Below are 14,773 nucleotides of genomic sequence, written 5' to 3' on the forward strand. Positions count from 1 at the left end.
GTAGGACCTCCTTGCTCCTATACTCACATCCTCTTACTATGAAGGCCAATGTGCCATTGACTTTCCTCACTGGCTGTTGTACCTGCATGCTTACTTTCGGCCATGGTAATTTCAATACATACTTTGAGGTGGTCTGCTCACAGCATATGGTTCACTTGAGAAGGCTCTCATTCCCTTCAGCTAGTGAAAAGCCATTTGCCCCATTAAATTCAAGTAATTACTCCCTTTTTCATTTCACCAGAACTACCATTTAATTGTCCTTTGACCCTCCCTGCACCCCACATTTTAGCCCATTATACTAATCATTACACAGTCCTTTCAGCTTAGGAGTTAGTTGGTTTACTTCCTTTACCAGACATGACAGCGAATGTGTGTTTTACTGAGCTCTTAAATGTAAGTGATGTGCCTAGAACGGTTATATTAATTCCCTCTGTTATCACTTCAAGGTCCCCTCCAGTGCTTAATTTTTTGCTTTTTTCTAGAGTCCAACGAGGAACAGCTGTGCTCTTGGCTGATCCCTGCTTTCAGCTGCGATCAATACAATACCTTCTCGGAGAAAACGATCTCACTGCTTTGGGAGCAACACCCCCAGCAACTATGAAGAAACACTTCTCCCTCCAAGCATGTGAGTATAGTGGGTACAGACTAGATGAACATAAGTGCTATATACTTCTGGAGAATTGGGTACTGCTTCAAGATTTCCATTACTCTTTTGAGAGAGGAAATGGACAAATTGTTTGCATTTTCATTTGGTGTTGACTTCCCAAAAGCTTTCTCTCTCCTTCAAGGCACATATTGGCAGGACAAGTGGTCCAGTTATGGCTATCACGAGTAATTAAAGATGTATGATGTCGACAAAAAAGAACATTAATGCTCTGAGTAGAAAAAAATATCAGAATTTGCAAAGAAGAACCAAGACTAACAAGATATGTAACACACAGAGCTTCCATTGATATGTTAACTGCAAAAATTAACTAATGATAATATAGGTGCCTGACAGATTGAAGTAGGAAAAGCTATAATGAGGAATGAGGAAATGACAAAGAAATTAAACCTCAATTTGTGTATCACATAAAGCACAGAACTACTGAAAATGATGGAAAACTACAAGGCTAGAATGAATGGGAGATAAAAAATATTAGCATGAGTAAAAAATAATGTTGGAGAATTTAATGGGACTTAATGGTGTTAAATCCTCAAAGTCAGATTAACTGTATCCTCAGGTTTTGAAAGAATTTGTTCTGGTGGGTGCATTGGTGTCATTTTCAAATTTCTATGGTTTCTGGAATAGTTCCCATGGGTTGAAGGGACGCAAATATTACCCAGTGATATAAGAAATGAGGAAGAGATAAAATGGAGACTAGTAGACGGTTGGCCCAACATCATTGGTAGAGAAAATGCTGGAATTAATTATTAAGGATTGTTTACAAGATGCTTAGAAAACAATTGTAATGATTGATTGAGCAACGTTACTGTGGATTTATCAAAAGGAGGGCATGTCTGGAAAATCTATTCATTTAAGTTGTAACTGGCAGGATAGATGAGGACAACGTGGTTGAAATGGTGTGTTACCATTTTCGGAGGCCTTTGATAAATTGCCACACCAGAAATTCTTAATCAAAATTGGAGAGCCATTAACGAGCATCAAAGTTCATGTATGTATCCCTCTTGGGCACACACCTTTGTCTATCCAACAATCTGCCTATCAGGGAACCTCCTCACCTGAGGTCATGTGTTGCAGGCCCTGATTTGACTTGCTTTTCTTTACTTCCATTTTTTTTCTCCCTTTCCTTACTATACAGTCTGAAGAAGGTTCCCGACCCGAACATCACTTAACCATTTTCTGCGAGATGCTGCCTGACCCGCTGAGTTACTCCAGCATTTTGTGTTTATCTTTGGAGTGTGGGCCATTGGAATATACTGATATATTACCCTAAGGCCATTCACTCTATTTTTTGTTAATAATTTCTAGTTAAAATCAAATGAGAAATAAATGGGTCATTTTTGGATAGGGATCCTGTAATCAATGGGGAGCAGCAATCAATGGCGTGGCTTCAGCTGTCCACAATCTAAATCATATCAGTGGTGAAGAAGGTGTATAGTACACTTCCCTTCATTGCTTGGGGCATTAAATGTAAGTGTCAGGAAGTCATGATGCATCTCTATAGGACATTGGTTAGGGCGCATTTGGAATATTGCATGCAGTTCTGGTTGCCCCATTACAAGAAAGATGTGAAGGCTTTGAAGAGGATGCGGAGAACGTTTACCAGATTGCTGCCTGGATTTGAGGGTTTCAGTTACAGGGAGAGTTTGGATAGATTTGAATTGTTTTCTCTGAAACGTCGGAGGTTAAGGGAAGACTGGATAGAGGTATAGAAAATTATGAGACATAGATAGGGTCGACAGTCAGAACCTTTTTCCCAGGTGGAAATTATCAACACTAGAAGGCTTAGTTATAAGATGAGTGGGGGAAGGCTTTTGGATAGGCACATCTTGGAGTAGGTTAACCTCTGATGAGTGTTTGTCAGCACTGGGCCTATACTTGCTGGAGTTTAGAAGAATGAGGGGGGCCCTCATTGAGACATACAGAATAATGAAAGGCTTGGATTGAGTGGATGTGGAGAGGATGTTTCCAGTAGAGTTTAGGACTAGAGATCATAGCCTCAGAATTAAAGGATGTTCTTTTTAGGAAGCAGATGAGGAAAAATATCTTTAGTCAGAGGGTGGTGAATCTGTGGAATTCTTTGCCACAGAACGCTGTGGATATTTTTAAGGCAGAAATAGATAGATTCTTGATTAGTATAAGGAGTCAGAGGTTATGGGGAGAAGTCAGGAAAATGGGGTTAGGAGGGAGAGATAGATCAGCCATGATTGAAGGGCACAGTAGTCAGCACAGAGCTTGAGGGTAGAGGGGGAAACATTGTCCGGTTCTGGAGATTTCCGGCTTTTCTGTCTCCTGAATAGCCTCTCCACCTCCTTAGTTTCTATTGTTGGAGATGGAGAAGTGGCCAGACTGATGTTGGGCAGCAAGGAGGGGGGTGGGTAGTGGAAGAGAGCCCTGTCTTTGCAGACTGGAGTCTGGCTGTAAGTGGGTGCAAAGTAATGATTGCAGAGGGATGGGGGGGGAAGGGGCCAGTCTTTAAAGAAAGGATTCAGACTGTGAGTAGGTGTGAAGTGGTGATGGGGGGGGGGTCCCATGGTTATGTTTCTGTTTTTCGAGCCTGCAGCAGATCTCGTTCAGGTCGTTGGTCAGCTGACCATTGATATGGATTTGGAGGGAATAGATGGATATGGATAATGTACAGGCAGATAAGATCAGTTTAACATGGTATCATGTTGGGCACAAGCATTATGGGCAGAAGGGCCTGTTCCTGTGCTGTACAATTCTATGTAAATGTATTGTAACTGGTATCTTCTCACCTATATATAACATTTTCTGGAAAGTGCTCTTGGAACTATACCCAGTTTCTTTGCTCATGGAGGAAGTGCTGTTCATCACACATGGCACAAGGAGTGCCTTGGAATGCAGTAGGGCTGGAGATGGAGGAGTCGGAACACAACATATAAAAAGAAACGCTCAGTTCAGTTAATTTTGCTGACATGTTTAAAGATTTATCAGAGTAAAATGAGAGGTAGCACCTGATATAATCTGAACAAAACAAACTGGTCAAATATTATAAATGCAATAAAAGCATGCATTTATATCAAGGTAGCAAAAATTCAAGGCATTCAGCAAGAATATTGTCAATAAAATATTGATATCAAGCCATCAAGACATCTATTAGGACAGTCAAGCGTAGGCTTAGTCAAAGAGTTACATTTAAGGGGATCTGACCCCAGGAGAAAGCCAGCACTTGGTGGCTAAAAACCCATAGACAACAGTACTAGAGAATTAATCAGGGTTTCAGAGTTGGACATTTGCAAAAGTGCGAATGCCTTATGGCTAGCCATGAGGACATGGATGAATTTGAAAATAAAGGTGAGGATTGAAGCAGTTTGGAACTAGGGGCCAGTGTCGGTCAGCAACAACAGATGAATAAGACTGATGCCAGTTAAATTTGGACAGCAATAATCTAATGTGCAAGTTAGAGGGCTGGCCAAGAAAGTACTGAAAGAGTCAGGAGGGATTTTTTTTTAAAGGATAACATTTCAGCAGCAAATGCTGAGGCAAGGTCAGAATAGAGAGATTCTGCAGAGGTGAAAAGAGCAGCCTTAATAATGAAATAGATCCATGGTGGAGGCTGACTTCATGGTCAGGTATTATCTCACCGTCATGAACAGTCTAATTCAATTTCAGACATTTGTCAGGGGTGGATCTAGTGGTTAGTGAATAGTGTGTGTGTGGTTGGAGGAAATTCCTATGCATTCAGGCTAATTGTCAGCAAGAAAGACCAACAAGAGTTGGTGGATGATGTTCCCAAGGAGCAGCATCTAGGTGAGAGATAGCACAAGCATGGGGAATAGATTTATCGGGGCAACAGGGGAATGGGAGGATATGGCATTGCAGGTAATCCCGTGGTTTCCCCTGCAAACACTAACCAGGCAAGAACACTCACTCAGGTGGATGATAGAGAACCTCTAAAATCATAGAATCGTATAGCACAAAACTAGCCCTTCGCCCACCTCCTCCATGTCTCTTGTGATGCCTATCCATACTATTCCCATTTGTCTGCATTAGGTCTGTATCCCTCTGTTCCTTTCCTAACCAAATGTCATTTAAACCTTGTATTTGTATGCCTCCTCTGGCAGCTTGTTCCAGATAACCACTACCCGCTTTGTTAAAAACAACCCTCAGATCCCGTTTAATTGTTTTCCCCTCTCACCTTAAACCTGTCTCTACCTTTTCTAAGGTAGACACAACATGCTGGAATAACTCAGCGGACAGGCAGCATCTCTGGAGAGAAGGAATGGGTGACGTTTCAGGTCGAGACCCTTCTTCAGACTGATGTCAGGGGAATGGACGGGACAGAGATAGAATGTAGTCGGAGACAGTAAGACTGGTGGGAGAACTGGAAGGGGAGGGGATGGAGAGAGGGAAAGCAAGGGATATTTGAAGTTAGAGAAGTTAATATTCGTACCACTGGGGTGTAAGGTGATGCTATGAGGTTGCAGGGTGACTTGGACAGGTTGTGTGAGTGGGCGGATGCATGGCAGATGCAGTTTAATGTGGATAAGTGTGAGGTTATCCACTTTGGTGGTAAGAATAGGAAGGCAGAGTATTATCTGAATGGTGTCAAGTTTGGAAAAGGGGACGTACAATGAGATCTGGGTGTCCTAGTGCATCAGTCACTGAAAGGAAGCATGCAGGTACAGCAGGCAGTGAAGAAAGCTAATGGAATGTTGGCCTTCATAACAAGAGGAGTTGAGTATAGGAGCAAAGAGGTCCTTCTACAGTTGTACAGGGCCCTAGTGAGACTGCACCTGGAGTACTGTGTGCAGTTTTGGTCTCCAAATTTGAGGAAGGATATTCTTGCTATTGAGGCCGTGCAGCGTAGGTTTACTAGGTTAATTCCCAGAATGGCGGGACTGTCATATGTTGAAAGACTGGAGCGACTAGGCTTGTATACACTGGAATTTAGAAGGATGAGAGGGGATCTTATTGAAACGTATAAGATTATTAAGGGGTTGGACACGTTAGAGGCAGGAAACATGTTCCCAATGTTGGGGGAGTCCAGAACCAGGAGCCACAGTTTAAGAATAAGGGGTAGGCCATTTAGAACGGAGATGAGGAAAAACTTTTTCAGTCAGAGAATTGTGAATCTGTGGAATTCTCTGCCCCAGAAGGCAGTGGAGGCCAATTCTCTGAATGCATTCAAGAGGGAGCTAGATAGAGCTCTTAAGGATAGCGGAGTCAGGGGGTATGGGGAGAAGGCAAGAACGGGGTACTGATTGAGAATGATCAGCCATGATCACATTGAATGGCGGTGCTGACTCGAAGGGCCGAATGGCCTACTCCTGCACCTATTGTCTATTGTAAGCTACCCAAGCAAAATATGAAATGCTGTTCCTCCAATTTGCGCTGGGCCTCACTCTGACAATGGAGGAGGCCTAGGACACAAAGATCAGATTGGGAATGGGAGGGGGAGTTAAAGTGCTGAGCATCCGGGAGATCAGGTAGGTTAAGGCAGTCTGAGCAGAGCTGTTCAGCAAAACGATCGCCGTGCCTGCGCTTGGTCTCGCTGATGTACAGAAGTTCTAAACTCCCCAACTCTTCTTGTTCTGAACTCCCCAGGCCTAGCAAAAGACTCTGACATTTCCATGCCTCTCATAATTTTATAAACATCTAAAGGTCACTTTTCAGCTTCCTCTATTCCAGTGAGAAAAAAATCCAGCAGATCCAGTCTCATTATATCTACAGTTTTCCATTCAGGCTATATTCTGATAAATCATTTCTGCACATTCTTTTGCTTTTATGTCCATCCTTTCGTGCGGTGACCAGAACTACTTGCAATATTCCAAGTGTGATCTGACCAATGTTATGTGTAATTGCAACATGACGTTCTAACTCTTATACTCAATGCCTCAACCTGTGAAGGCAACCATACAAATGCCTTCTTCGTTACCCTATCCACGTGCCTCCATTTTCAAGGAGCTATGGGCTTACATCCCAAAGTTTCTCTGTACCTCAACACTCCGAAGGCCCCTGTCAGTTACTCCATATGTCTTACCAGAATTTGACTTACCAGGTTGCATTAACTCACACTTGTTTGGATTAAATTCCATCTGCTAGCGTAGCACCCAACTTTACAGGTAATCAATATCCTGTTTATCCTCCCTTGTTGGAGGAAAATATTGTGGTCCTCTGCATTATAGGCTACAGGTAACTTGCAAATCATGAGGCAGATAGTCTATCCCAATAATAATTACAAAGGATTCCATTTACCAGAGGATTGCAGAAAGGGCACAGCACAGATGGAGACCATTTGGCCTTCGAGTCTATAAGGTATATACAACATCATTCAAACTAGTCCCATTGCCTCTCCTTTCCCTTCCCCGCAGCCCTGCAAATTCTTTACTCTCAGATAGATCTATCTCCTTATTGAACCCACTCCCCACCCACCCAGCAGTGCCCCTTATTCCAATGGAAGTAGTCTCTCTCTCTCTCTCTCTGTCTCTATTACTTTGAGATTAATTTTAAATACCTCTCACATCTGACACAACCACTTCTGTTCTAACAAGAACCGCTCGGTTTATGCACAAAATAACATTATTTTCTAATAAATCTCTTCCGTACCTCTCTAAATGCTTTACCTTTTCCCCAAAATGTGGCTCAGAACTGCATGAAAGGCTCTAGTTCTGGATGAGCCAGTGTTTTCAGTTTCATCAAAACTTCCTTGCTGCTGTATTGTGTGATTTGTGTTTATAAAACCATGGGTAATGTAATCATGGAAATTCTGGTGAGTTTAAGGCAAATTTGTGGTGTATTTTGCTTTCGGTGCATTGTTACCTCATCAGTACTTGTGTATAGAAATTGGGATGCTATGTTACAGTTGTACAAGACGTCGGTGAGGCCACATTTGGAGTATTGTGTTCAGTTCTGGTCACCCTGCAATAGGAAGGATGTTGTTAAGCTGCAAAGAGTGCAGAGATTTATGAGGAGGACATAGATTTAAGGTGAGAGGGGAAATATTTAATAGGAACCTGAGGGGCAACCTTTTTCACACCAAACCTCCCTCTGACCACTACCATATTTGGGGCGTAACAAGGGAATTTGTTGTGTTTTAATCTGAAGGTGGGAAGTGCACAGCTGAACATTAACTTCTTACACAGCTCCAACTTGGCTATTTTATGATTGCTTCCATTGGAGTTGCTTCAGGTTATGTGAGTGACTGAATTTTCCTCTGCAGACCCAGATTATATCAGCCTCGAAGAACTGATGAAGGTTGAGGGTTTGCTCTCCCATCTAACCCGTGAGTCCAAACAGGCTGCAGCCACTGCCCTGGTGAGTACAACAGACAACAACATTTCAGATCTTCGCATTTATTTATTCATTCTTGTACTGTTTTTTTTATCACGGCATGAGAAGTGTGAACATCTTGATTCAATCTGCTTCCAGAGCAAAAGCTGAGATCATTGTTGCAGCAGCTTCTACTTTCCTGACCATAGATTTCGTTGTAAGGTCTGGGGAAATCAATTGTAAGCTGTTGACTGCCACAGTGAGGCTGTGTCAGAATGTTGTAGTATCCCACACAGTCCGACTTTATAAGACTGTAATGTCCAACAAAACCAGGTCAAGTCAGTGTGTGGTGGTTTACAAAGTCAGATCGTGTCAAAGTATTGTGCTGTCTGATACAGTCAGACTGTATCACAGTGATGTGGTGTTCAAACAATCAGGCCGTATCAGGATATTGCAGCGTTTTGACACAGTTAGGCTGTATTGGACTGTTGCAACATTTGACACAGTCAGTCTGTATCAGGGTGTTAATCGAAATAAACCATAACAGCAGATACTGGAAATCTAATTAAAACAGAAAATGCTGGAAGTACTGAGCAGATCAGGCTGCATCTATGGGGCAGAGAAACAGAGTCAATGTTTCAGGTTGAAGACCTTCATTAGAAGAAGAGAAAAGAAGCTTGTTAGGCTGCAGGGAGGGATGTTGCCTTTGTTAGAAATAAGGAACAGGAGCAGCTTGAGCGTGAGAACAGAGATAGAAAAGTATCGGAGTTGCCAGATGCAGAGCGGGAAGGTCAGGCTGGGCCCCACTGTCAGGGGGAAATAAAAAACAAGCTGAACTGATAGATCACAGACAGTTGATTCCTCTATTTCCTGCATTTCACCTCTCGACCTCAGTTCCTCTGGGATAACAATATACATTTGATTCTTTTTGGTGGAAAGATTTGGGGAGGGTATCTGATCAGCAAAGCATTTTAAAAAGCAGCATGATCAGCAAATTGTGTTGTTCAGTGTAAGTTATCATAGTGTGATGAGCAACACATGCTGCATCATGGTATCAGATGCAGAGGCTGCTTCGGTTTTAAAATTAAGACCCATGTGACCTGACCATGGCCAGTTTGAGCCCAAGTACTTGTAATATTTTCTATACTAATCCTGATCCAGCGTATTTGCAGAAAAGCAGACAAAAAGGGTCACTATGTTGCACATTCATTGCTGTTGATCAGTTGTGCTGAGCAAATCATCCTCAATGCTTGAGCTCCTGGCTTTGCCAAACGGGAGTTGGGTTTACTATCTGTTTATCAGTCTGAAGAAGGGTATCGACTCGAAACGTCACCCATTCCTTCTCTCCAGAGATGCTGCCTGTCCCGCTGTGTTACTCCAGCATTTTGTGTCTATCTTTGGTTTAAACCAGCATCGGCAGTTCCTTCGTACACATTAGGTTTACTATCCACCAGTCTATGAGACCCATTCTGGAAAATGGCAAACCAGTATCCTCTCTAGCTAAAGCCTTCACTTTCAAAACCCTTGAACTACGAGTTGTAGCTGGTTATCTAATTACCTAGTTACTTGTTAATCACTTTATACCAAATGAAAACGTGTTAAAAAGGCACTTGGTGGGAGGCGCAGTGGTAGAGTTGCTACCTTACAGCACCAGAGACCCAGGTTCAATCCTGACTATGGGTGCATCTGTACAGAGTTTGTCCGTTCCCCCTGTGAACGCATGTTTTCTCCGGGTGCTCATGTTTCCTCCCACATTCCAAAGAAGTGCAGGATTGTAGGTTAATTGGTTTCTGTAAATTGTTCCTAGTGTGTAGGATAGAAGTAGTATATGGTGAACAATAAATTGGCATGGACTCGATGGGCCAAAGGGCCTGTTCCCATGATATATCTCTAAATTAAACTAAACTAAACTGCACTGCAAGATTAAGTAAAACTAATTAAATTAAACAAATGTATATTTAATATAAAATCACACCCTTATTTGCTGATGTCCAGATTCTCTGGCACTTGAATGGGCATCCTCGGCACGATGTCCTACTGTGTGTCACATGCCACATTAGGCTAATTCACACAGTATGGATATTTCAGGGTGTACTAGTGTCTGACACAGTCAAGATATCTCTGGATGTCTTGGTGTTTAACACAGTCAGGATATTTCAGGCTGTCCTGGTGTCTGACAATATCTATTTATCTTGGGCTGTTCCAGTGTTTGATGTAGTTTTTGCTCTAATTTTGTTTAAACCGGCACTAGTTAATCTCTCCTCCTTGCTCTGTCTGATCCCATATATATTCACTTCAGTCACAGCAGTATTTTTGCATTTTGAACATTTTTGATGATAACTGCAATCTTTGAGCAGCACCAAGGTAAGTCACCTTCTCATGATTTGTCTGAAGGTGATAGTGCGGTTTGAAGCATTAAGCACACAAACTGCGCAATGCCTGACCATGATGAATAATTGACAGCACAGGCACTCAGTGGATTCCATATTTCTGAGTGGTACTGAGTCAGCATCTCTCAGCTCCACTGCAGTCTGTCCTGTCTGCCTCATCACGTAATTTAATGAAGTGAAGATATTGTTTGAGCTCTAGTTAATGCATCAAGTGTAAGAGAAATGACTGCATAAACATGTCTTGCTATCAACAGTCAATAAAATTTCAAGCTGGCACTGTTTGATCAATTTCCAGCAAAGGGATATGATGTTATATTAGCACAGAATATTAAATTATTTAATGTATAGGAAAGAACTTCAGATATTGGTTTAAATCGAAAGTGGACACAAAATGCTGGAGTAACTCAGCAGGATAGGCAGCGTCTCTGGAGAGAAGGAATGGGTGACGTTTCGGGTCGAGATCCTTCTTCAGACTGAAATGATTTAATGTCTGGTCACTAAACATAAGGCCAGAATGAAATGATTCATATCAGAGTAGATTAACATAGGCTCGCTTCACCCTCAAAGTGTGTCTCCATTCTGCCCAGCAACAGTAGTCTGACCCCAGTAACCTACCTAACCGTACTTCCATTATACCCTCAGTGAACCCTGGTTCTCTAATTTCATCCTATAACCCTCTTCCCTTACCCCTATCACAACAAATTTTACAAAAGATAATTATAATTAATCGACGGTTGCTTTGTTGTGGTGAAGACTCCACAGTCAATGCCTTAAACTATTTCATATGCCTCTCAGACATTGTGATCAAATAATCCAATCCTGGGTGGAAATGCCTTATGTGCACTCTCTGGCATGCTCACTTCTATCTTGGCGGCCCGGTGCCTGATACTTGTGATCCTGAGACACTCTTCCAACGTATTGCCCCGAATTGCCCAGCTCCGGAGATATCAATAAGCCAATAACAGTGAGCATCTTCCTTCCTATATCTTTTTGACAATACCCCTTCCTCCACCTTGACAGCACCTGCTACAAAGTGCAACAATATATGTTTCTGAACTTAAACATGAGCCTTTTCACCTTTGCCAGCTAAATATTGCCCAGTTGCACTTTTCACAAAGCAGTGCTTCCTTGTGACATTTACGGATAAACTCAAAGACAGTACTGTTTTTTTGTTAGTGTCCCTATATATATTCTCTGCTAGCTATCACACAATCATGCCAGCAACTTTCTGTACATCAAGTTGTATCTTTGAAATGCAAACGACCTCAGTGCACATCTACAGGAAAGAACTTGGCTTCTTTGTTTAAAAAACAAATGTTGGAATTACTCAGAAGTTGATACAGGATCTGGTGAGATAGGATTGAGAGTTAATATTTCAGGTTGATTACTGGATAAGTGTTGCATGTTTTAAGATGCAGAGGAAGGACTAAGGTTGGGAGAGAAAAAAAGGAGGATTTGTAAAGTGTAGAAGCTAGGAGAAATTAAACGATGAAAAGGCTGAGTGTAAAATGACAAAAACCAAAAGGATATGAAAACGCAAAGTGACTATCTTAAGTGCCAAACAAATTTAAACTCTCCTGAAATTCTGAAATGATGTCTGATTATTTGAAATAATTGAATCAGATGCTGTGCTTGTTGGGACAGTGAAAGAGTGCAAAGAAAAGCCAGGGGAGGAGGGAGGTGAATCAAGGTGACCAGTGACTGAGTGCTCAAGTCCCGGCCACAGATTGAATGGTGATGTTCACCCAATCTACGTTCTGCATTCAATCTCAATTGAATGCAACTCATTCAATATATGACCACCCTGTGTGAAGAAGTTGCCCTCAGGTCCTTTTGAAATCTTTTCCCTCTCACCTTAAACTTAAGCATTCTAGGTTTTGATTCCCCTTCCTTCAGAAAAAGGCTATATGCATTCACCTTATTTATGCCCCTCATGATATATACATCTCTACAAAGTCACTCCTCAGTCTCCTGCGCTCCGTGTATAAAGTCCTAGCTTGCCCAACCTTTCCCTCTAACTCAGGCCCTCAAGTCCTGGCAACATTCTTGTAAATCGTTTTTGCACTCTTTCCATCTCCATGACTCTTCTATACCAGGGTAACTAAACCTGAACGCATACCCCTGTCTCACCAATGTCTTGTACAACATAATATCCTACCTCCTGTGCTCAGTGCCCTGACTGACGAAGGCTAGTGCGCCAAATGCCGCCTTCACATTTGTCCACCTGTGACATCACTTTCAGGGAGCTCTGTATGTATATTCCTATCTCCCTCTGTTGTACAACCACAGCCCTACTATTCACTGTGAAAGTCCTACCTTGGTTTAACTTCCTAAAGTGTAATACTTCACACTTATCTGAATTAAACTCCATTTGCCATCCCTCAGCCCACTTCTCCAGCTGATCGTTCCCATTGCAATTCTTAATAACCTTCTTCATTGTATACAATACCACCTATTTTAGTGTCATCTGCAAACTTACTGACCATGCTTTGCACATTCCCATCCAAATCATTTATATAAATGACATTCAACAGTGAGCCCTGCTCTGATCCCTGTGGCAAAATAAAAGAGAAGCAAAATTCTTTGCCCAGAGCTTTGCTTCTGGTGTTTCTGTTGCCAGCTTGAATATAGATTTCTAATGGATTTAGTATTTTTAGAAGTAAATAAACAATAAGTCAGGACAAAGGATATCCCAGAGTTAACAGAAGCAGGAGCGGATTTAGCAGAGGCTCTTACCCATTACTTCTCAATCTCTCTAGATCTGGTCATGATGCTGTGGTACCAGAAGGCTGCTTGCTAGTCTGGTAGTAGTATTTAAAAGAATAGACCAAGTACTTTCTGGCCAATCAACCTATCAAAAAATTCTGACAACATAATTAATGATTTAGAAGAGCAGACATTAATCAAGGGTAGTAGACTAGGCTTGTATACACTGGAATTTGGAAGGATGAGAGGGGATCTTATCGAAACATATAAGATTATTAAGGGGTTGGACACGTTAGAGGCAGGAAACATGTTCCCAATGTTGGGGGAGTCCAGAACCAGCGGCTACAGTTTAAGAATAAAGGGTAGGCCATTTAGAACGGAGATGAGGAAAAACGTTTTCAGTCAGAGAGTTGTAAATCTGTGGAATTCTCTGCCTCAGAAGGCAGTGGAGGCCAATTCTCTGAATGCATTCAAGAGAGAGCTAGATAGAGCTCTTAAGGATAGCGGAGTCAGGGGGTATGGGGAGAAAGTAGGAACGGGGTACTGATTGAGAATGATCAGCCATGATCACATTGAATGGTGATGCTGGCTCGAAGGGCCGAATGGCCTACTATTGCACCTATGGTTTATTGTCTATTAAGGGAAGATTGTACTTGACTTAGTTTGAAGAGGGTGCATATTTGTAGCACTTTTGAGGTTGTGGAAATTGAACAAGATTCCACTTTGTAGACTGATCAAGGTAAGCAAAAATAGCGAGCTGGAGCAACAGGAGCAGGAACCAGAAGGTAATGCGGATAAATATTTCAGTTAACGTAAGCCCCTTTGCAGTAGGATTCCACAGAACTAAGTGATGTGTCCTTGCTGTCTTTGTGAAAGCAATTTGGAATGGGATGCAGGAACAAAGTGATACAGAAATTTGTGGTGTTTGATGGTGAGGAAGGAAATTCTGGTTAAGTTCTGGCTGTGAAACTCTGGCCTATGAGACACAGCTGCAGTTTTCCTTTACCCAGCTGCTTGCAGTGATTATTTTAATTCAATGTATAACAATCAAATAACAAGAAGCCTATAAATCAAAAAAGCCTGTAGATGCTTGAATTCTAAAAGTGCATAAGAAGAATGCAATCTTCATAAACCTACATAGGTCAAGGTCAGTTTATTGTCACATATGCCAATTAAGGTACAGTGAAATTTGAATTACCATACAGCCATACTAAAAAAAAAAGCAACAAGACACACAACTACACAAAAGTCAACAAAACATCCACATCGGATTCCCCATGTTCCTCACTGTGATGTAAGGCAATAAAGTCCAATCTCCTTCCTCTCTATTCTCCTGTGGTCGGGGCAGTCGAACCATCCGCAGTCGGGGCGATCGAAGCTCCCCTCAGCCGGCGGTCAAAACTCCACGTCAGTGCGATCGAAACTCCCGCATCGGGGCGATCGAAACTCCCGCGTCGGGGCGGTCGAAACTCCCGCGTCGGGGCGGTCGGAGCTCCCGCGGCTTGGAGTCCCTGATGTCAATCTCTAACCAGAGACTGCGGGCTCCGCAATGTTAAAGTCCCACAGGCTCCCACGGTTGGAGCCCCAAAGACGACCCCCGACAGGTATCGCGAGCTACCCGATGGTCAGTCCACAGGCTCCCACGATGGAGCTCCCAGTCGATCTCCAGCAAAGGCTGCCAATTCCATGATGTTAGGCCGCAGTGCGGACGGAGATACGATATGGAAAAAGTTGCATCTCCGTCGATGTAAGAGATTAGAAAAAGTTTCCCCCAACTCCC

The 14,773-nt window shown here is 42.5% G+C and overlaps 1 protein-coding gene across 1 annotated transcript in view; it reads left to right on the forward strand.

The window, feature by feature from the left end:
* Window positions 1-14,773, forward strand: part of rnf123 (ring finger protein 123) — a 180,052-nt gene that overhangs the window by 157,862 nt on the left and 7,417 nt on the right. The window contains exons 36-37 of the mRNA XM_078414350.1: window positions 483-625; window positions 7,848-7,942. Of these exons, the coding sequence (XP_078270476.1) occupies window positions 483-625; window positions 7,848-7,942 (238 nt within the window). The remainder of the gene's footprint in view (window positions 1-482; window positions 626-7,847; window positions 7,943-14,773) is intronic.

This window comes from Rhinoraja longicauda, chromosome 17 (genome assembly GCF_053455715.1).
Source record: "Rhinoraja longicauda isolate Sanriku21f chromosome 17, sRhiLon1.1, whole genome shotgun sequence".
Taxonomy (NCBI): Eukaryota; Metazoa; Chordata; class Chondrichthyes; order Rajiformes; family Arhynchobatidae; genus Rhinoraja; species Rhinoraja longicauda.